The sequence below is a fragment of the Mchenga conophoros genome, linkage group LG14, assembly GCF_057382185.1.
Source record: "Mchenga conophoros isolate Kocher_MC1m ecotype Shallow Benthic linkage group LG14, M_conophoros_male_GT1.1, whole genome shotgun sequence".
Taxonomy (NCBI): Eukaryota; Metazoa; Chordata; class Actinopteri; order Cichliformes; family Cichlidae; genus Mchenga; species Mchenga conophoros.
Genome location: NC_140539.1, coordinates 13,437,116 through 13,459,117, shown reverse-complemented (window position 1 = coordinate 13,459,117; position 22,002 = coordinate 13,437,116). Strand labels below are relative to the sequence as shown.

Here is a 22,002-nt window from a genome sequence, read left to right as displayed (position 1 = left end):
GCAAATTCAGTAAAAGCATACCTGGGTAGAAAAACCACACAGCAGAACTCTATCAGTCATGGACTGGCCTCCCCTCAATTGAGATCATGTGAGATCATGTTGACTGAGAACAAAACAAAAGACAGTCGGCATCCGAAGAAGAGCTTTGAATGTCCGTTAAGAAGCCTGGAGAACTATTCCTGAAGACTACTTACTGAGAAAGGTCAGGCTTGCACGTTTTAATAAATCGCTGCACATAATTCCCATTTTTTTGTTATATTTCTTTCATTTTCAGTATTGCTTGAGTTTTCATGGCCAGGCCTCCTTTAGAGAGAAGAGACTTGATCTCAGTGGGACTTCCTGGTTGAATAAAGGTCAATAAATCAAACGCTTTCAAACAAGTATCCTGCCCCAAATATGATGCATGTGGTACAGTACACATGAGACACACATAAAGAAGTCACTTATGTTCACTTGAATCTTTATTGTTTACATAATTCAACAGAGATAATAGTTTATCATGTTGCTGCGGTTTAAAACGGGAGAAAAAAATGGTAGGATTAGCTGAGCCTATTGGTAAAACATTGCTTGATCTCGAGAGGAACAACAGAGCTGCACAGACAGAAAGTTTTCCACTGGCAGAACACAGAAGCACATATATTCTGGACTAGATAACATCTCCTCCGTCTTCTCCAAACTAAAGCCAACAGGAGGCCACTCTAGCAAAGAAACTCACATCCAGAAACTAATCGATGCTGCCAACACTAGAGGTGAATTTGTACACTGGGAGGAACAGGTACACTGAGTAGAACCAACTATGTTTCTGTGCAGTGAGAAGTATACCTACCTATTATCCTAAATATCACTTAAAAACATACAGTAGGATGGTAGGGTCACAGTACTCCAGCAAACCAACTTTCTGTACTATTCAAACACCACTTAGAAACTTGCATGTAAAGAACAGGACAATATAATATAAAGGGGGGGGGGAGGGGGAAAGGCTGTGACTAGTATTTTATACATTTATGTATTTTGTCTACTAACCACAAAATTCCCTAAAGAAAACATTTGGCACAATCTTGACAGAGAGAAATACAAGTGCAATGGGAAGAAAAGAACAACCAACAACTGAGTACAAAGGTTTTAAAATATTTGCAGAGAGAACATCAAATCTAACCATGCACAAAGTAAGGCAACCTACAGCAGATTCTTTCATGTTTTTTTAATATAGAAAAAGATACAGTGACAAGTGCACCTATTTCTACAACACCTGTAAGGACTGTTGTCAGCGCTGTCTGCTAAGTTTACGCTTAGAAATGTGGGCTCCCGGGATGCTGGCCCCACCTGCAGACAGACAGTCTGGTGCAGACTAAAGTCATCACTCTATTGTACAGCAGAGATTACTGGTAGTGTTGCCTGTCATCATTAATAACTTAAGTGATGCAAAGAATGCTCTTACGCTACAATAAAGCCTTATTGTGAACTTGGACAGGAAAATAGATGTATCAAATTCCAGATTTGCTCTTTTTAATCTACAGTCTATGTTTTGCATTATTTTCTTTTTCCACTTTACATTCAGTTTTCTTTTGCTCTTATTTTAGATTTGTACTGGCATTATGTATATGTGCGTGTGTGTGTGTGTGTGTGTGTGTGTGTGTGTGTGTGTACAGCCTGTAATGGTGAAACGCAGTCGTGTTTTACAAATCCTTTGTCTTGATGAGGGTAACCAGTGGCTTGTCATCAGGACTGTAGTCTTCATAGGCGATGGGAGTGGCGTCATACATCGCAGGTCTGGACTTTTTCCCAAATCTAATTTAAAAAAAGCCGAATGTTTATCAAATATTGCAGCGTAAGAAGGTGTTTTGAGAGAATGACAAGTGCTTTTAAAGCTGGAGGAGATAATAACCCAGAAAAAGTACCAAAAAAAGTACAAAACATCCTGACTACCCACCCTACTTTAAAGAGTTAGTTAATTATTGTTCAAGAAAGACAAACAAAAGACAGATAATACTGAAAAATGTTTTTAAAAAGCACAAGTGGAAGAATCCAAGATGCTCTAGCTTTAATTAAAAAATCCCAAAAGTTGACTCGGTGCTGTCTTCAGTTAGACTCTGCCTGCCTGTTAAATGTCACTGTGTCCTAAACTGAACATGCACAGTGTGCAGAGCAGAATTTCAGATTAAGTGCTGCCACAGAGCTGCTGGTGACCGGTAAAATGGCTTTGACAGATCACTCCTGACCTTGGCAGCAGCAATCGAGAAAAACTGTTATGACTGAAGGTTACCGTACCCGTTTCTTCTGGATTCTGAGATATACAAACACGGCGACAACGCATCAAAAAGTTGTGTTAATTAAAAAGAATATTTCTGAGTTAACTTGGTCAATTTTGGATTTCTAAAAAAAAGGGGGGGCAGCGTGGGTGGATGGTAAAACTAACATCCAAGAAATGTTAAATGCAAAGCACTCATAAAAACAGCTCATTAATCACAGCAACTGAACGCTGACACACAAATCCTGTCACTGACCTGGCATGGCGGATGGAGGCGATGGCGTTGCTGAACTCGCTGTCAATGCTGCGGCAGTTGTAGAACTCCTGGTAGGCGTGGCGGGAGGAACCTTGATACTCGATGCGGCTGATGCGGCAGATGCCCACAATGAGGATGATGAGCATGAGCACGAAGGCCACGCACAGAGCTCCAATTATGATATAGAGGGAGTGGCGGGGCATGTTGGTCAAGGTGTCCTCAGTGTGTGCAGGCTTCCACTGCAGGTCTAACACACACACACCCACACACACACACACACACACACACAGGGATAGATCTTTGTGTTATATTATTCATGCATAAGATTCAACCTCTCAAAAAAAAAATTCTTTTCAGAAATGCGGGTAAAGCTGTAACAGTGCATCTTAATCTCAGAATAATGTGATTTACTATTTCTTTCAGGGTTGCTATAAACATGAAATTTGTAAGTTGAAAGATAACAGCCTTAATTATATTTTAGCATTAAAAACCTGGTTTAACCATTACAGAAACACACAAGAAATGGTAAAAAAAATATATAAATCTGTTACTGTAAATTTGTGTGTGTGTATAAGTTAATAAAGATCAGTCACAAATTGAATTTTTTAAACTGTTTAACCTTCACTGAATCAGAAAAATACAACTCTTGAGATAAAATCTCTTTTGCAAGCGTGTCTTAACGACCATGTTCTGCTCATGTGCCATTCACTACCCAGGAAAAACACTGAAATATCAAAAGGTTTTTTGATATGATTGCTCATGTAGATATGTACCTGCACAAGCAGGGAAAATGCTTTTTCATTTGTAGTAAACATGGGAGGAAATGTGGGAGGAAATGGAGCTCAAACCACTGAAGAAAACATGTTTCTGCTCGCCAGAGGTGAGTGAGTGGAGTCATATGAGGTCAGGTTTAGCATACTGTCACTGCAGACTCTGCACATTACCACTGCTGGAGTCTCAAGTTTGTCAGCCCTGAAGGGGACCCTCACTTGCCTGGAGAGTTGCCCCAAGAGTTGGCTGTCTTGCCTGACAGAGTAAGCCACTTCTGGAGCTCAACACTGAATTAGCCCAGCAGTGAAGTTACAGCAGTGCAAACTGTGCATCGTGTCGTCAGTAGAATTTGTGTGTAGTCAGAAGTTTGTGTTGCATCCAAATCTGCTGGCAGGCATCTTTTTTTAATTCTGCCAAACACGTTTCATGTAAACTGTATGCAATGATTTCTATGTTTCTATGAACTTAGTGTCTTCAATAATATTAATATTAATATGTCCCTGTGTGTTGGCCCTGCGACAGACTGGCGACCTGTCCAGGGTGTACCCCGCCTCTCGCCCTATGACAGCTGGGATTGGCTCCAGCGCCCCCCGCGACCCTGAGAAGGATAAGCGGTAGCGAATGGATGGATGGATGGATGGATAATAACTCATATTCCAGTGATGAAATGATGATGACCATGTGAAGTTTGCCTTTTCTTCCGCGTTTCTGTAAAATATTTCGCTCTAAGTCAGAGACGTGCTAAAGTGTGCTGACCTGCATTGTGTTTTTGGGTGCATGTTTAGGCCAAAACGCTGATTAATCATTTGAAATCAAAGTTTAGGCACTCCCATCCAGTTTGCCAATATACTCTGCTGTAAATCCTGCACTGAAATATGAGGATTGTTTGTTTATTAAACCTAAAAATCAGCATGGAGTCACTGACAGAAGCGCGTCGACATACAGCCTTATGTCGTCTTGATGGATTCTCAATCATCCAGGTAAGTAATCTCCAAAAGTTGATTCTGTTCATCTGGACGTAGCATTTTGTGGGAACGCGGAGTCAAGGAGGCCATTTACATGAAAAGGGAAAGACCATCCCTGAATCGAGGAGGGGGCCTATGGGTACATCTTTCACCATCTTACAATGTTTGATTGCTGCCATTCCCCAACTCTCTGTGAATGGTACTCATGGCCACTGATCAGTGGTCATTTGATCAGTGGGTTTTGGTCAGTGGTTGTTGATCAATGGTCATGAGAATTTGCATAAATAAGATTAAGGAACTGACCTCCCCGCCCATTGTTCCTTCAGTGGGCTGGTTTCAGTCATTATGCAAATGTACTGTTTATAAGATTTGGGGAAACCTGCAGTCAGCTGAGACTGAAGAAGTCACTTGGATGAGTGACGAAACGTTTCTCCCACAAAACGCTACGTCCAGATGAACAGAATCAACTTTTGGAGATACAGCCTTATAAATTAGATTTTGATATATTTATTTCAGAAATGATTCCTAATAAGGTGTATGCTGCATCAGACAATAACACAGGTCTGCAACCAAAAAACTGCAGAGGATTTTTTGACTGTTTCTTATTTTTCCTCACTGAAACTTGGAAAAATATTCCATCACGTCAGGTTTTCTTCAAAGCTCATGTTTTTAGTTTAATTAAGTGTACAATTTCCCTTTTTTATACTGAAATCTGGTATCCTATACTTGAGTTAAAATATATCCAATAATGATTTCTTACATTAATTTCATCTTTCTTACAGCGAGACTTGAAAGAAATACAAATAGAAAATGCGAGGAATTGAGGGCGGTCAGTAGGAGGGGGAAGGTATGGTGGGTTTGGTGGTGTGAGGAGCTCAGATGATCATGTCCCAACAGCTTTATTTTGGTCATCGTGAAAGGTAAGGAATCTAAGAAAAATTATGCACAGTTAATTGTAATAAAACACTGATTTTCTTCATCGCTGTTTCTGTTCCAGGGGTCAGAGATGTTCTACAGGACAAGAGTATCTTCACCAACAAGTTTGGAGGTTCTGCAGGAGCTGTTTTGATCTGGGAGCTTGAATTCAAAAGAGCCTCCTTCTTCTTGCGATGATAAATTCTTCTGCGTGAATGTTGCTGGTGAGAGTGAACAGCAGGGAGAAGCAGAGCTGTGTGACTGCAGCCTTCCTGCTCAGAGGTCTCCTCGTGAGTGTCATACAAACACTGATGCTGCCCGTGAGCTTCCTGTTTGTAGTTGGAGGAGGAAGGTCACTTCTTTATCACGTCATCGGGGAAAACTTTGAAGCATTTGGCTCATTATCAAGCAGCATATCTGCTTCTACACAGGTTAAAGAGCGGACACATTCTGATTTAAGAGTTTGCTGCATGGGTCCAGGGGTGTCAAACATGCGGTCTGTGTCCATGCACTTTGGCACAATAGATGGCTTTGCAAGGCAGATTGTATCTATGGTTTTTCAGCAGAATTTTCTGCTATTCTGACAGAGGTGATGCCAGCATTACCACGTAGATGTGAAAATATACGGACACCGAAGAGTATCATTAGTTTTTAAAATCTTTAGAATGGTTTTTTGTTTCTTTTTTGAAGTTTTAAAAAAGATTCAAATCTCTTGTTTTATTCTCAGCCTGCCCACGTCCTGCATTTAGGTGTGAAAATCATATCACAGACGATGGTGCCCACTGAAAAGTCAATGGGTCAAAGGGTTAGTTATCAGGAACCAGGAACTACATTCAAATTTCAACCTCACAGTGGAAAGTCAGAGGACCACTAAAGACAATAAGGTTCCGCCTCTGGAACTCGTTGTGTGTGTGTGTGTGTGTGTGTGTGTGTGTGTGTGTGTGTGTGTGTGTGTGTGTTTGCTTGTGTCAAAATTGGGGACTTCTATCAGCTCACACACCAGTCAATTGGGGACACCTCTCCCTTTGGGGACCAAAACCACCGTCCCCAATTAGATTTACCTCTAACAACGTTCAGCATGCTCTAAAACACACGTGTGTGTGTGTGTGTGTGTGTGTGTGTGTGTGTGTGTGTGTGTGTGTGTGTGTGTGTGTGTGTGTGTGTGTACTAGCTGCGGCCCAATCATCATTTTATTATTTAGAATAATATCTGATGAGATAGTTTCTGACAGGGTGACTTACGGATCTCGCAGCTGGGTCCCACCCACCCAGGTGGACAGTGACAGGTGAAGCCATTTGATTGGTCGATGCACGTGCCTCCGTGGTGACAAGGGTTGCTGTCGCACTCATTGATGTCGACCTCACATTTTTCCCCTGAGCAGACAGGTAAGGTGGCATTAAATGACTTTTTTAGCAATAACGTCAACAGCTCAAAGTGAGGCTGATGGATCACAGCCTGACTTCATTTTCCACGCAGCTACATTCATCTTCATCACCAGCCATAATCACAGAAACACGCAGCTGGTCGTCAGGCTGTGCTCACCCAGGTATCCAGGCGGGCAGGAACAGGAAGCATTAAGTCCCGCACTTTCACAGCGGCCTCCATTCAGGCAGCGCATCTTCAGACATGGGTCCTTGTAGATTTCACAGTGTCTGCCTGCATGCACACATACAAAAAGAGCTTTCAATAATTCACCGGGCAGCACTTTTAGCACTCTAAAACATATTCGGATACACACACATACCTTCAAACTGGGGTGTGCAGACACACTCATAGGCATTGATGAGATCCCTACAGGTGGCGTAGTTTTGGCAAGGGGCAGACAGACACTCATTGTACTCCTCCTCACAGTACAAGCCATGGTAGCCTTAACAGGACACAGATTCATACAGTTCAGAATAAAATCACAGTCTTTATGAATGATTATGTAATAACAAAGGGTTTGTGTTTATGTGAGACACAGAGACAGAAAGTGTGTATCCTTCTGCAGTGAAACACAGTAATGGTACAAATTGATTTTCCTGATTTTCTTTGCATCACTGTGAATATGCATGAAAATATTTTTTATTTAGTTTTCAGGCTCTAATATCTTTAAGACCATACATGTACATTTGAGTAGCTTCATGCTGTTCTTTCTAAAGGCCTTCAAATATGGTATGGTGGGTCACACTACAAAATTTTCCAAGCTCTCAAAGTTTTATTTTGAACTTGAGCAACACTTTAGAAATTCCATAGTAGCAGATGTTTGGATTAGAAATATTGAATGACATGTTAAGTAGATCTCTAGATACGGCTATTTCAATTCCACAGGAAACTGATCGCAAAAGGCTCGAATCCCCCACACTTCACAAAAATATGGAAATGAATAGTAGTAGAAAGCTCAAATTAGACCACTTTTTCACTCTCCTGGAATTTCTTCCATCATAGATGTTTCGTGTGCCTAAAAATTAAAAAAAAAAATATTGGCTGACGTATTGGATTTTAAAATCACTGAATATTGGTATCCTTATTGGCCTTATAAATCCCACATCAGTCGGGCTCTATTGTAACAAATTAATTTCTTCAGGGAGTAATTATGTCAAGTGATGCATTACATTTCATTATAGTAGCACGTAATGTGTAACACATGATTTTCTTTCAGTAACGACCCCAGCACGAGTTAAAGCTGAGCAGAGGGTCCTTGTAATAGCGCCTCAAAAACAGTTCACACAGCAACAGCCTATCAAACAACCCGTAGCATTCATCTTGTGGCACTATGAAGCAATTTCCTCACGCGCCCTTCCTCGGTCACTGTTCTTGCTCTCAGTGCTCTGAGCAGATTAAAAATATTTCAACCTTTTAAGTCGCACTTGACACCAGCATTGAGACCTACTGCCATCAATGCTAGAAGCTCAACATTTTACGTGTTTACCTGACTGAACCGCACACTACAGCGTACACAATAACAACTGGACCACCGTATGTGCCTCTGTATTTCTTTACAGGGATTTATAAATTAGCCAACAGGGGTATGAGCGCATATTAAATCAATGTCAAATGACATGCAGTGCACCGTGTTTTCCATAGGATGGCAGCTGTGTACTGAGACCAGCATTAACATGGTCAGCGCATCAGAGCATCAGTGCCTCTTCAGCTGTGTGTTTTGCGCTTTTCATATAGGACGTGTGTAACTTGCACTTCGATTTTGTGGCTACAACAGATGCAGATCGAGTGTTTTCATTATCTCGTCTCCAACTTTGACTGCATCTCTCGGCTGGGTGCAAGTACTGACTGAAGCATCAACAAGCCCTCCTCGGGCTACAGCTAACGTGTGTTTGGGGAAAAGAGAGGAGAGCAATTAATGAGGAGCCCAGTTAGAACCTCCAGGGCCCTCTCTGTGAAATGTCAGTGAAATGTCAAGTGCCTTTCCAAGACTCTGCCTGCTTTCTGTGGGCTGGCAGCCTCTCATGTGAGCAGGATTACAGGAAACAGGAGGACAGATCCTTCAACATATCAGCTCCCCAGAAGCTTTCTTTCAAACAGCCAACAGGCATTTACACAACCCCACACATCCGCACACCGACACCATGGAGACGGTCACACTGCTGCATTTGTGGACTCACACACACAGACACACACACTGAAATTAAAACTTTAATGCAGACACATAAACATGCCGCAAGCAACTGACATTCTGATGATGGGGAGAAAAGATCGTTTTGGTCCAAAACACTGCAATGTGTGTGTATCTGTGTGTGTGCGCGCACATGTGTGTGTGTGTTTGTGTGTGAGTGTGATGCTTGGGATGCTAATTACAAATTACCAATTTCACCAGTCCCATTACAGAGGGAGCAGAGGCATTTGATTGGATGGCAGCATCTGTTCAGCTACAAAACACAAACACAGACGACAGACTGGGAGCCACACACACACACACACACACGCACACGCACACACACACACACACACACAGCTTCTCCATGGCAACCAGACAACAGAGGATAAGAGGGAAATGAGGTGCGGTAAATGTTACAGGATGATGATGAGAAAGGACAAAAGGACAAGCAGAAGAAAAGAACACGTGAAAGTAACACAACGTTATGAAAAATAGAAAAATATGCAGGTAGTGTCGCAATAATTGAAAAGAAGTGGGCGCCCGCTCTGCCTCAGAGCACAGTAAGAGCCGTTTGAATAAAAGGGAAGAACATGAAATAAGAAGGCATTATTACAAATCCAAGTCTTGCTGCTCAACATTGATACTGCTTCGTTTCAGGAATTTAAAAAAAGACACCAAAATGTAAATTTTAAAACTCTTTGTACTGAAATGTCAGGCGCTTTCACAAAAAATGACATTAACATAAGAAAACAAACATAATCTTAGCCCCTAATGCTTAATGTATCATATTTGATGCACGCATACAGTTTCTGTGAGTTTTCCACTTCTACATTATCAGTGTGATTTATATGTATTTATTAAAATAAATAAATTCCACACTACATTTTTAAGCAATAAATATGCTGCAAAAATGAATGTGGCAAATATAATAGGAATTAAAAGTCATATATTCAAATTCATATTAAATTAATGAAAAGTTCCATTGTCACAAAATACAATTTTCTGGCGATTATTTCAGGGTTTAGACTTTAAAGGATCAAAGCGGACCATTTGCTCTTCCTTATTTTGTGGCAGACATATTTTGTTACAACAATGGATTCTAATATTAAAAGGGCTAAAATCTCAAATATTGAGGTCAGCGTGTGTACAGGTGGAAATCTCCAGACTACTTAAACTCTTGTTTTCAACCGTTTTATCTTGACTCAGTGTGAATCACACAGAGGTGATATAGTTAAAATGGTCGTCTCAGATACAGAAGCCCCACCTACCTGCTGTTTAAACCTTTTATTTGTGAGGGGCAGCCAATCAGAATAAAGTAAACTTAAAGGAAGAAGAGCTAAAACAGCGTGTTTCAGACAGAGCGACGAGCTGCTCCTATCAGTTTAGGTCTGTGAATCACATATACGGAGCAGGAAATCAGCTCCAAATAGATCCACTTTAAGCTCTAATTGCTTTCTGCCATTCTTCCAAAGAGACAGGAACTAGATTAGCCGTGTGAAAGGAGCGTGAATGGGAGCATAAAATATGACACTGAGATGGTTACTCCTCTGTACATTTGACTGACAGCGTGTATAAACAGTGAGAAGCAGGGGCAAAGTGTCAAATTATGTTGATGGGCCATTGGGAAAGTCATCATTTTCTCCATCCTAGCAAGGTAATTGCAAGACAATAGATAATGACAAGTCATCATTCCACTCAATTGATTTAATCAGTGAGGCCTCAGCACCAGCAGCGCCGTGCTATCGTCTAAAAAAAACACTCATCGTTGGGGCAGATGACATTTAAACACACCTGAGTCTAAGCCAGGACTACAAGTCACCATCCTTTTACTTATTACAAAGTTTAATGTGCTGGTGGTAAATCCAGATACAGAGTGGAGATTGATCAAAGTAAGGATTCAAGAGGTTTCATGAAGGCTCTTAAAATGTGAATTTCTCAGTGACATCAGTCAAAATCTCATCGGTCCAGGAACTCAGTGGACATGTAGTTTTATTTAAAAATAAAAAGTCCAGCTTCACTCTACTCCCCACTCTACTCTCAGAGGTTTCAGGCTTTTAAGTAAACAGAGTTTCAACTTTTCTACTTGTATGAATCAGCCTATTATATTTCTGGTGCAGTTTAATTCAGCCTTTGTAGCTGATTTGGTTTAATTTTTAATCAGATCATTTAAAAGAATTACCTCCACTCCTCACATAACAAGTAAAACTATCTGAGGATTCATAGATGTCATAAAACTCTTTTCGTTTAAGTAGACCGAGCCCTTTTATGTTAACTATAAGCTTACCTGGCACGCAAAGACACCTGTAGCTGTTTCCCACGCTGCGGCAGACCCCGTGAGCGCAGGGGTTCAGGGCACAGAAGTCCACCAGCTGGGCGCAGGTGGGTCCTGTGAACCCTGCTGTGCAGCTACATCCAAACCCCAGGGGGCCGGGGCCCTGGGCGTAGCATGTCCCGTTATTGTGACAGGGGCTGGAGGCACACGGGTCCACCTTCTGCTCACATGTAGCACCCTGGTAACCTGTGAGAGGGCAGAGAGGGAGCAAATATCCTTAATTTGCTGGAAGGAGAGGCTTAAAGCATACAGCTGCGCTATTACTGGTAAATTGTTAGTTTTGAAGGGAAAGCTTTGGGATTCAGATGAACCTGCTTTCAACAGTGGGTGACACAGCAGGGGCTGTGTTTATGCAAGGCGGGTGTTGCAATCCAATATGTGGCATCTACTTTGGCATAAAATTGCACCCACTCAACTGCCCACTGAAGCCGCTTCTTAATGCAAATGGAACTTTGCAGAAAAATGTTAATGGGATAAAAGAAACTCCTCTACAGTTAAAGGGGATCATAAGTTTTGTTTTTATTTTCTTTGAGTGAACTTTATTGCATTTATAACCACTAACTAAAGGGATGTGCTTCAATTATTCATGCTGCATACGGTGTATTAAATATGACGACAAAGCACCAGCAACCAAAAATATGTACAGAGCAGGACAATAGGATGAAGTCAAATGCTTTCCCTAAAGCAATAAATAAATAAATAAATAGACATTTATCATGCAAGAAAACCACAGTAAGTAATGCAGGAGTGCATTAAACAGTCCTGGTTATACTATACTCCTGTAATGTTTTAGACTTAAAAGCATTTTTCTGACGCAGTTATTTCACTTCTTAAATTGTGCATTTGGTACGTATGGTTATATAATTTAAGTGCGCGCAGTTTAAGATTACATGCTATTATTTACTGAAAAGAAAAGTTTAGTATGCAAGAAAACACACCGGATTACTTTTTTGTCAAAAGAGGGAGTGAAGCTAAAGTCAGTAAACAGTCAATTTACCTTTAAAACTACACACGGAGGAAACACAAAGCCAGGTCCTGTTTATTTGCGTCACTGAATACATCATAAATTAAGAACACATTAAACATTACATATGTAGAAAAACTAGTTTGAATTATATATGTGCTTTTAATGTTTTCAAGTCTAATTCTTTTGTAACACAACTCTGTCAGTGTAAAACTATGTTTTAAATGTTTCAGTAAAAAAGATCAAACTTTTTTTAATGGCAGTGTGTCGCAGTGGTTGGAGGGATTTACGCTAGCCGTTTTCCAGTGCTAGCTTTCTGCTAAGCTAAGCTAACACTCCTCAAACAGAACAAACAAAGGGCAGTATTTGTATGATATGTGGTAGGTCTAATAGAGAAAATGCTCAGGAGAAAGTTAAACTAATTCAGACTTTATATACTCACTGGCCACTTTGTTTGGTACACTTTGCTAGTACCTGACAAGAGCCCATTGTGCCTTCAGTGTATTTTATATTGACATGACAGCCTCACACACTTGATGCTGATTTTTCGGTTGCATATCCATTATGCTAATCTCCCATTCCACCACACCCCATGGGTTGAGATCTGGTGACTGTAGAGACCATCTAAGTACAGCGAACTCATTGTCATGTTCAAGAAACCAGACTGAGATTATTTGAGCTTTCTGACATGGTGAGCTATCCTGCTGGAAGCAGCCATCAGTAGATGGGTATACTGTCGTTATAAAGGAATGGACATGGTCAGCAACAAAACTCAGGTAGGCTGTGATATTTAAACTGTGGTCAGTTGGAACGAAGGGGTCCAAACTGTGCCAAGAAAGTATCCAGCACACTATTACACCTGAACCTTTGATACAAGGCAGGATCTATGCGTTCATGTTGTGTATGTTAAATTCTGACCCTACACTTTGGGGGTTAAAGCAGAAATTAAGACTCATTATCACACCAACATTTTTCCAATGTTCTCAGCATGTGTGAACTGTAGCCTCAGTTTCCTGCTGTTAGCTGTTAGCTGGTGTGGTCTTCTGCTGGTGCAGGTCAACTGCTTCAAAGTTTGACATGATGCACATTCAAAGACACTCTTCTGCATACGCTGGTTGCAGTGATTGGTTCTTTGAGTTAATGTTGCCTTCCTATCAACTTATAGCAGTATGGCCACTCTCCTGGCCTCTGACATTTTCTCTCAGAGAAACGCTGCTAAATAGAGATTTTCTCTTTTATGTCTCTTTTTTTCTCTCGTTGTGAATTGTAAATGGTTGCGTGTGAAAATCCCAGTAGATCAGCAGTTTGAACTTCAGCAGGCTGTCTCGACCATGTCTAAATGCCTAAACACATTGAGCTGGTGCAATGTGATTTCATGATTAGGTATTTGCATTAATGACCACCTGAAAATGTGCACGTAATAAAGTGACCAGTGTAAATTAGAATGCAATAATTTAACTGTATCTACTCAATGTGACTGTAAAAAGAAACAGCACCTGTATGCAATGATCAATACAAAACAGTTTTGATGCTGCAGAATCAGTACTCAACAGTGATGGGAATAACGGCGTTACTAACGGCGTTACTTTTTTCAGTAACGAGTAATCTAACTAATTACTATTTCTATCGTTACAACGTCGTTACCGTTACTAACAGGAAAATGTGGTGCGGTCGCACTACTATTTTTCAACAAACAGACAGTTGCAGCTGTCTTTAGCTTGCTGCACCTTATATCAGTTGCATGGAAGCAGCTGTCTATGTAAGTAATCGAGAACGCGCTCCCGCGGGCAGCAATCACTTTCTGGCAGACGATCACTTTTTGGCACAACACCTGGAGCTAAGGGGGCAAAACAATCGCATGAGTGCTGCTGTTTGACTGAGGAAGAATAAAGTAGTCGTGGTAAGCCAATCACATGACCACTTCAAGACAAAGCAACAAGGTGATATATACCAGTTTTTAAATTGTGTTGATAAGCCTCGTAAAACCAGAGTCATGATAAAAATATATACACAGCGTTTTTTCCTCAATAGTTTCGCCACATTTACTGTCTAAGGACAGCGCAGCAATCACTCTCTGCTTATGACCAAAAAATAATAAAACAAAACAAAAAACAGCCCGTTCGTGTTTGTGGAAAAATGTCGACCAATCAAAAAATGATGTGGCGACATGACATTTGGTTGTTTAGGAAGAGGGGAAAGTTTTAGGAGTGATGGCACGAGAGAGAGAGAGAGAGAGAGAGAGAAAGAAAGAAAGAAAGACAGCAGAAAAAAAGAGAGCGAGTTTTGAGAAATTTGTGACGTTTAGCATGTTTGGAGTGTGTAGTTAATGTGTTGTCTTGTGTAGTTAGTGTGTAGTGTTGTGGATAGGTTTGTGTTGTGTGTCAGAACAATGAGGCGACTGCTGTCTCCAGGTAGAAACAGGAGTGATACACCTGCTGCTGTCAGACCTGCAGGTATCAGGCTGTGATGTTCTCCTTTATAGTGGACAGAAATTATTTTTTTGGAGTGGCACAAATAATTTGTGTGGCATCTTACTGAATGCAGAACAACTGATTGTTCTGTAAATAGTTTGAATGGTTATTTAAAAAATGGGTAAAAGGTAAATGGCTGCAAATAACTTTGTTGTTTGCAAAACTTGTGCATATGATTTTAAAATTGATAATTTATATTTGCATTTAAAGTTATGAAATATGATTCACTAAACATGTTTGTGGTTGTTACAGTAAAAAATATAACCTTTTCAACTTTTATGTTTTTTGTCTGAATTTAGATCAATTGTGTTAATACAGTGTGTCAAAATGAAAACATAACTGTAAACTAAAGGATGATACGAAACAAGGCAAAGTAAATAGTTTTTAAAGGTGAAATGTAGAGGAAAGTAGTTAAAAAACTTTTTTTAAAGTAACGCAATAGTTACTTTTCAATTAATTACTTTTAGAATCTTGTAACTCAGTTACTAACTCAGTTACTTTTTTGAAGAAGTAACTAGTAAATATAATTAATTACTTTTTCAAAGTAACTTGCCCAACAGTGGTCCTCAAAGAAGCAATTCAGCATATTCAGAAAAATGTTAAATTACACCTTGAAGCCTGATTAATGGCTTGTTTTCTATAATATCCTCAGAAAGAAAGAGAGAGCAAATGGTTTGACTCAAAATGTTCTTTCATCAGTCCCTCTTCCTTAGTCAGGTCACCAAAAAAACAGAGTGACAGCACCTTAACGCACACCGAAATATTGTGTTGACAGGGACATCTATAATGCTACACCAGCATCTCTGAAGGGGCTGAGTCTGTTTCCGTCATGCTCCTCCGTGTTTGTATGGGGGCTCTGTCCTGTGCACATCCATGATCTCATTTGCTGATGTGCCTCACGTGTTTCTTCTTCGCCTCCTCTCATTATCTTGTGAGCCTCTGCCTCTTTCACCTATCTTCCGATTCTAAAAATAACCTCCTCCCGTCACCCCTTCTCCTCCTCCTCCTCCTCCTCCTCCGTGTTCACCTCCCATGAGAACCACCATTGTGCTGCAGAGAGCAGAAAGACACAGTCTCTACGCACATACCTTTTCTTTGTATGTCTTGGTCCTCTGATTCACAGCGTAGTAACTCCCTGTGCTGACTGCACCAGAGTGCACACTCAATTGAACTAATGAAGAGATCTCTCTGAAGCATCCATTGATCTGCAAGACTTTATTTCACCGTGTGAGCAGGACATTTATCATTCAGCAGGGCGGACAGGAGCAATCAGGAGCAGGCAGGGAAAATATCACCACAGCTCTTCTTCCCTTTGCTGCCTCCTTCTCTTTCTGCTTCATCCCTTCCTTTCTTTGGTCCTCTGACTTCTTCCAAGCCCCCTCATCTCATCTTCCTTTCCCCGTTTCTCTCATACAGTTCCAAAAGCGCCGCTGATACCGAACACACACATAAATTTAATTTCCTGATTTGCATTTGTTCCGCTGTGGTTTAATCCCCCCGCTTTCCTTCGTATTTAACATATTAGCTCCATTTAAGAACTTGAGCTTCATTTCTCTCTTTGTCTGGTTCAGCTTTTATTTTTTCGGTAACACGTACATTTATCTAAAGAGGCACAACTACACTGTGACATAGGTCCCAGCTGACAGAGAGGAGTCTGTTCGTTCCTGCTGCCAGCATTCAAACTGCCAGGAGTTAACAGTATAAATTTAGCTAGCCTGCTCACTCCTCCACCCTTCTACTTTTGGCTGGAGGCAGCCACAGTGCTGGCGTTCACACTTCACACTTTTCTGTCGGTGTGTGTAAGTGAGAAGAAGTTAATATGACGGTGGTTGTCTCTGTTGAGGATTCAGAGTGCGAAACATGGCCTACTTACACATGAAATTCAGATTAAACATGAGACCTACAGGTTTGACTTTTCCAGCACTTTGGATCAAAGTTAAATTTCCTGCATTCTTCTTCTCAAAGTCTGTCTTAAAACAAGGCTACGTCCAAACAACTAGATTTTCATTTCAAAACATTTGAAAATTTGCAATTTCTGTCCAGATAATAAATCTCCAACTGATACTAACATGCACAAAAAACAACCCAAGACATTCCCTGTAAATTAGGCATGATTGCTGTCATGATCCACAGTCTACAGGTTGTTATCTGCCAGTCAGGACTGAAGATTTGTTTTTTCTTTATGGCCATGTGACAGGGAAATGATGAAGCAGGTAGGTAAGGACACTTAGTAAGACTGGGCTGCAAACCTGGACACCTGGTTCATTGTTTATTAAACTCTCTGCTTCTGACCACACAAATTTAAACACACTAAAATATAGCAATAAAATAGGGACGATAGCTTTTTTGGAAGTCACTGTTTTCAGGAGAAATTATGGTTGAGCTTCTTCCTCTTAGAAGGGAGTTTTTCTTTCACACTGTTGTCAAATGCTTGTCAATTGTTGTTTTTTTCTGTATTAATCTTTACCTACAATATAAGGTACTTTGAGGCCAGGGGCAGATCTGAGGGTGGCATGGATATCAAAGCTATTACTTTACGCATATGCTTTAATCTTAAGAAAACATTCATAAAAGCAGTGGATTGTGAATTCCTTTCCTCACTGGTGACCTTGCTCCTTAGGCAGCTGTAGACTGATAATGTGTGTGAGGCCTTCTTTCAGACTGTATATGTATATGTGGTTAAAATACATTAAATACAGCATGTATACACGTTTCATATAAACATAGTCTGTAACTTTCTTATTGACTTTAACCCAAATAATTAGACATTTCAGTTACATGAATAATGTAATATTTTTTGATTTTATGTACTGTCCTAGCCTATATAATAAATAAGTGTGTAGCCCAGTAAGTTTAAAATCCAGAAAGCTACACAACGTGTTATAACTCGTGTTAGAAACACAAGTCTAACTCTTCTAACACGTCTAACGCTCTTTTTATTACAAATAATTAAAGTGTCACATGCTTAAATTTACACAAAATGTCAGAAACCTGCACTATCATGAAAACATTTTCTCCAAAAATGTAAACATCATTTTTCATGAGTTATTGGGTTATTACACACACGTTCATTCATTTCCAGACTGTAACAATCAACCACCTGTGTTGATCTGAAATGCCCCTGGTGTTGATTTAAAATGTACTCTGGCACAATCAAGGGTCGATTGCTGCTTAAAACAAAAAATAAATCTATATCAACCTGTGGCCGATGTTTTCATGTATTCAATGTTAATTGTAGCGAGGCTCAAACTCTTAATGCTAGGTTATTTTAATAAACAATGTTGTCATATGCAAAGCTAGAGTGACACTAGGAGTGGCAACAGATTATTTTTAGGTTGGGACATGCCACCCCATGCCATCACAGTAGATCCGCCCCTGCTTGCGGCAAGTATTATTGCAATTTGGTGCTATACTGAAAACTGAAAATTGCAAGTGAACCCTTATGACTTCTACATCAGAGAAAGTGCTGCAGCTGGAACTAAGTACATACTTTGTGTTACTATGAGTCGAAAAGCAGGTATAGATTGGAAAAATGTAGAGATATTTTTGATAACATGATGCTGATTGCAGTAAAAACTGTGGGTTAAAACCAATAAAAACCAGTGGATAGAGATCTCAAACACCAGTTTGGCTGTTTCTTGGCTCAAATTCTCTCTGAAAATTTGTTTTTGTCAAATGCTGCCGGTAGGAAAAACAAACAGGGATGAGAATATCTTGTTTCCCTGTGAGGCGAATCGAGCAAATCAAAATGCAGCTCATGTTGTCGTATTTGCCCTATTGATCCCAAAGCTGATGCATCTCTGATGACAGCTACTGGAGTTGTCATGCCTCCCATCCTTTTACTTATTGCTTGTGTCTGTGCAGACACTGAAAGAAAACTTATATGGGAAGAGATCCTATCTGTGCTCTAAGCAGCATTTAAAAACATGAACACGCATCCTCTGCATGTGCCAATTTGGCTGTTTAATTTTGCTTGTACTTCTTTGCCAGTGGAGAAAAATAATAAATACAGAGTGTCTCATTTATCATGGATTGCAGAGCGTTTCTGCTCTACTGGCTCCCAAAAAGAGAGAGAGAGAGAAGAAAAGCTGGAAAGCCAGTGTTATCGGTCCATTAAATGGTTGTTATCAGCTGTTATCACTGCCATTGATATTACCAGTAGGCAAACTTTTCCCCCAGCTACAAGGCGCAGTAGGCTGTTGTCAATTCATTTAACTGTGCGGTGTTCCTGCATCGACATAGGTGGAGTGTTTCCAGTTTGAAAGAGCAACTAAAATCTGTGTGAGAATGGTGGAGTTGGCAGAAATCAGATAACTTTCACCAAGGAAATGTTTGTATGGACTCTTTGCATGTAGTGCCATTCTGACTTGTTCTGTTTTTCATCTTAGTGATGCCTGCTAGAAGGTGCAAGACGGCACCAGCTGGCTGTCATAGGAAGCCAGTAACAGCCGTTTGTTGGGTTTATAACAATTTGAAACAGGTGGAATACATTTTTTTTCCACCTCCATGAGTTGTGAATAAAAGCCTTTGATGATTTCTTACTCAGAGGTTTTACACCTGAGAATGTCAAACTCACTCACACCGTGGTCCACATACAGCCCACTTTGATCTCAAGTAAGCCAGACCAGTGAATCCCCCCGGTCTATCGGTATGAAGAAGTTTAACTGCACACTTAATCCCTAAGATATGTTGGTATTAGAAAATAAAGTGCAATTTCAGCAGTATATTTTCTGCATAACAAAGAAATGCTGTGATAGTAAAAGAATGAAGTCTGTCCCAATGACTCTTTGGGCATAAACTGTAAAAAATAAATGTATAAAATTTTGGAACAAGTTCTGGTAACTCATTGCCCAGAATGTCATTTAACTATAAAACAGATCGTTTTTGGTCATTTACAGAAATTTTTATTTTAAATACCTATAAAACAGGAAGGTAATAATATTGAATAATATGTAATAAATATAGTTAAATATTTAAAACTCATGCCGTCCTTCACTTGTTGCAAAGCTGTCGAGTGGGCTGGATCATAGTCTCTGCTGGGCCGATTTTGGCCCCTGGGCCTTATGTTTGACACAGCAGTTTAACACTGTTATTAAGGATCTCCTTCCTTAAGCCTTGAGGCAACTGTTGTTGTAGTTTGTTGCTGTATAAATACATTTGAACTGAATTCTTTGAATTGAAGTCTTCCCTAGTTTTCAAACACACTTAAAAAAAACAAAAGACATTAAAGTTTCTGACATACAGATAATAAGACATCGTGGGGTCATCTTTGAGCCCTGCAAGCACTTTAATCTTAAGACAACATTCATAAAAGCAGTGGATTATGAATTCCTTTCCTCTCTGGAGACCTTGCTCCTTAGGCAGCTGTAGACTGATAATGTGTGTGAGGCCTCCTCCAGACTGAGAATGAACTGACTGCTGGGATTTATCCCTGGAACAACAAAACAATTTTCACTCAAGGCTCTCTTTATTCACATGTTGATGTCCACGGTCGGCTAATATTTTCACAGTCTGTGTACATACTGGAAACCGCAGTGTTGAGAAATGCTGTTTTGACAACTGCTTTGTGGCCACAGGTTTTAGGTCAATTGGGCTATGAAGACTAATTAAAATAGAGGAGGAGGGCTCAAATTAAGCATGTCAGTGGCACAGATACTCTCACACATGCACACGCACGCACACGCAGCGTCTATGATAACAGCTAAAAGCTGCACACACTACTGCGGCAAACGTATTTCTACAGATTTCTCTCTTTTTCCTTCTTTTTCACAAAGGCACACAAACACCATAAGCTGTGAGGTTTCTTGGCAATCTCAAGCACACAGACCACTCATTTCTGGCAGCTTCACTCATTCCTTCTGATTCACTTACGGCACACGATTGGTTCTAGCATGCGATAACGGGCTTCCTACCTTCGGGACAGTAACACCTGGGCCCGGCCAGGCTGCTGAAACAAGTGGCTCCATTCTTGCAGGGCTGGGAGACGCAGTGATCGACCAACAACTGGCAACGCTCTCCTTCATAACCTGAGAGACACGAGGTTTATGATCACACTGCTTTTGCTGGAGTTAACATTCTGTGTATTGTTATCATACAAGGATGTGATATATAAATATTTATACATCTGCAGAAGACTAAAGTGATGAATACATGGAAAAGCTGGAAATGATTTGCTTTCAATGTTAGATTGTTGGATTGCTAATTAAGTACTGTGTTATTACATTTGTGTTATTACTCTTGACCTTTTAGCTGTTTTATTCCAATACATGAAATCTCTGTTTGCCTGCAAATTGCTCCCACACAATCAGTTCAACAGCCAAAAATGGCACACAGGTACACCTTACACCCCTGAGAGTCTTTATCTACATCAGATATCATGATTATTATGTTACCAGCCTGGCAACCACCTAACAACAGGCTGTAATGCCATCTATAACATGATTTTCACTTTAGGGTAATAACTAAATAATGAATATCCACGTAACTTGAGGGATGCATGATACATTAAGATGTCATCATCTTGCCTAGCAACAACCTACCAGCTGGCTAAATTGACACATTTGTAGCCTTTGTGCACTTACAACACCTTATTAAAAAAGCCTGATATTAATTTTACTGTAATGACACCTAATGTAAACGCAATTTAGGCATGTTATATTATGATGTCATCACATTGTCTAGCAACCACCTAACAACGCCTAACTACAGCATGATCGTAGTAATATTTAATATTATTAAGAGTGGCTGCTCAGAGTTGTGCCTAATTTGGTTTCTAATTAAAGAATAATGTCAGCAAGACCACCTGAGCCACCTAGTAAAGACGGTGGTGTTTGCTGTCTGTTTCCGCTTTCTTAATTTTTTTCCAAACAGATGCTCACAGAGGGCTCGTTAGCACAACATGCTAATGAGAAGTGACTGGCAATCAGTAGTCACCTGTGACATTTACCTTCCTACCACAGGGTCTTTTTTTCCAGTTCCCGTCTCAAAATAAATCTGACAAGATCAAAAGTTCAGGCTACTCTCTGCTGCTCTTTTTATTCAGACATTTTCTTAATGAAAGAAGCTCTCACCTCCCAGCCAAGACAACACAGTCAGGTTCCAAAATATGTGAATGGGGAATCTTCTTCAAATACAAAAGCATACTGGGACCACTACTTTTTAAATTTCTAGTTTTTATACATTACAAGAAAACATTGCATACATTTCCATTGCTATGCAGATGACACCCAGCTATATTTATCCATCAAGCCAGATGTCCTAAAGGTATAAAGGCCTGGATGAAATTTTCTGTTTCTAAATTCAAATAAAACTGAGGTTATTGTACTCGGCCCAAAAGCTCTTAGAAACATGGTGTCTAGCTGATACTTACTTTGGATCAGGGGCGGAGCGTGGGGGTGGCTTACGGGGCTTAAGCCCGGGTTGTTTTGTCAGAAGCCCGGGGTATTTTGGAGTGTAATTTTTTCATAGTTAGATGCCTGGCTGACA

General features: G+C 40.3%; 1 protein-coding gene across 1 annotated transcript in view; it reads right to left on the bottom strand.

Moving 5' to 3' along the window:
- Window positions 1-443: 443 nt before the first annotated feature.
- Window positions 444-22,002, bottom strand: part of dner (delta/notch-like EGF repeat containing) — an 85,025-nt gene continuing 63,466 nt past the window's right edge. The window contains exons 7-13 of the mRNA XM_085245388.1: window positions 20,430-20,543; window positions 11,035-11,268; window positions 6,900-7,022; window positions 6,698-6,811; window positions 6,397-6,528; window positions 2,505-2,751; window positions 444-1,788 (exon numbers count right to left, since the gene is read on the bottom strand). Of these exons, the coding sequence (XP_085101514.1) occupies window positions 1,677-1,788; window positions 2,505-2,751; window positions 6,397-6,528; window positions 6,698-6,811; window positions 6,900-7,022; window positions 11,035-11,268; window positions 20,430-20,543 (1,076 nt within the window). The 3' untranslated portion in view covers window positions 444-1,676. The remainder of the gene's footprint in view (window positions 1,789-2,504; window positions 2,752-6,396; window positions 6,529-6,697; window positions 6,812-6,899; window positions 7,023-11,034; window positions 11,269-20,429; window positions 20,544-22,002) is intronic.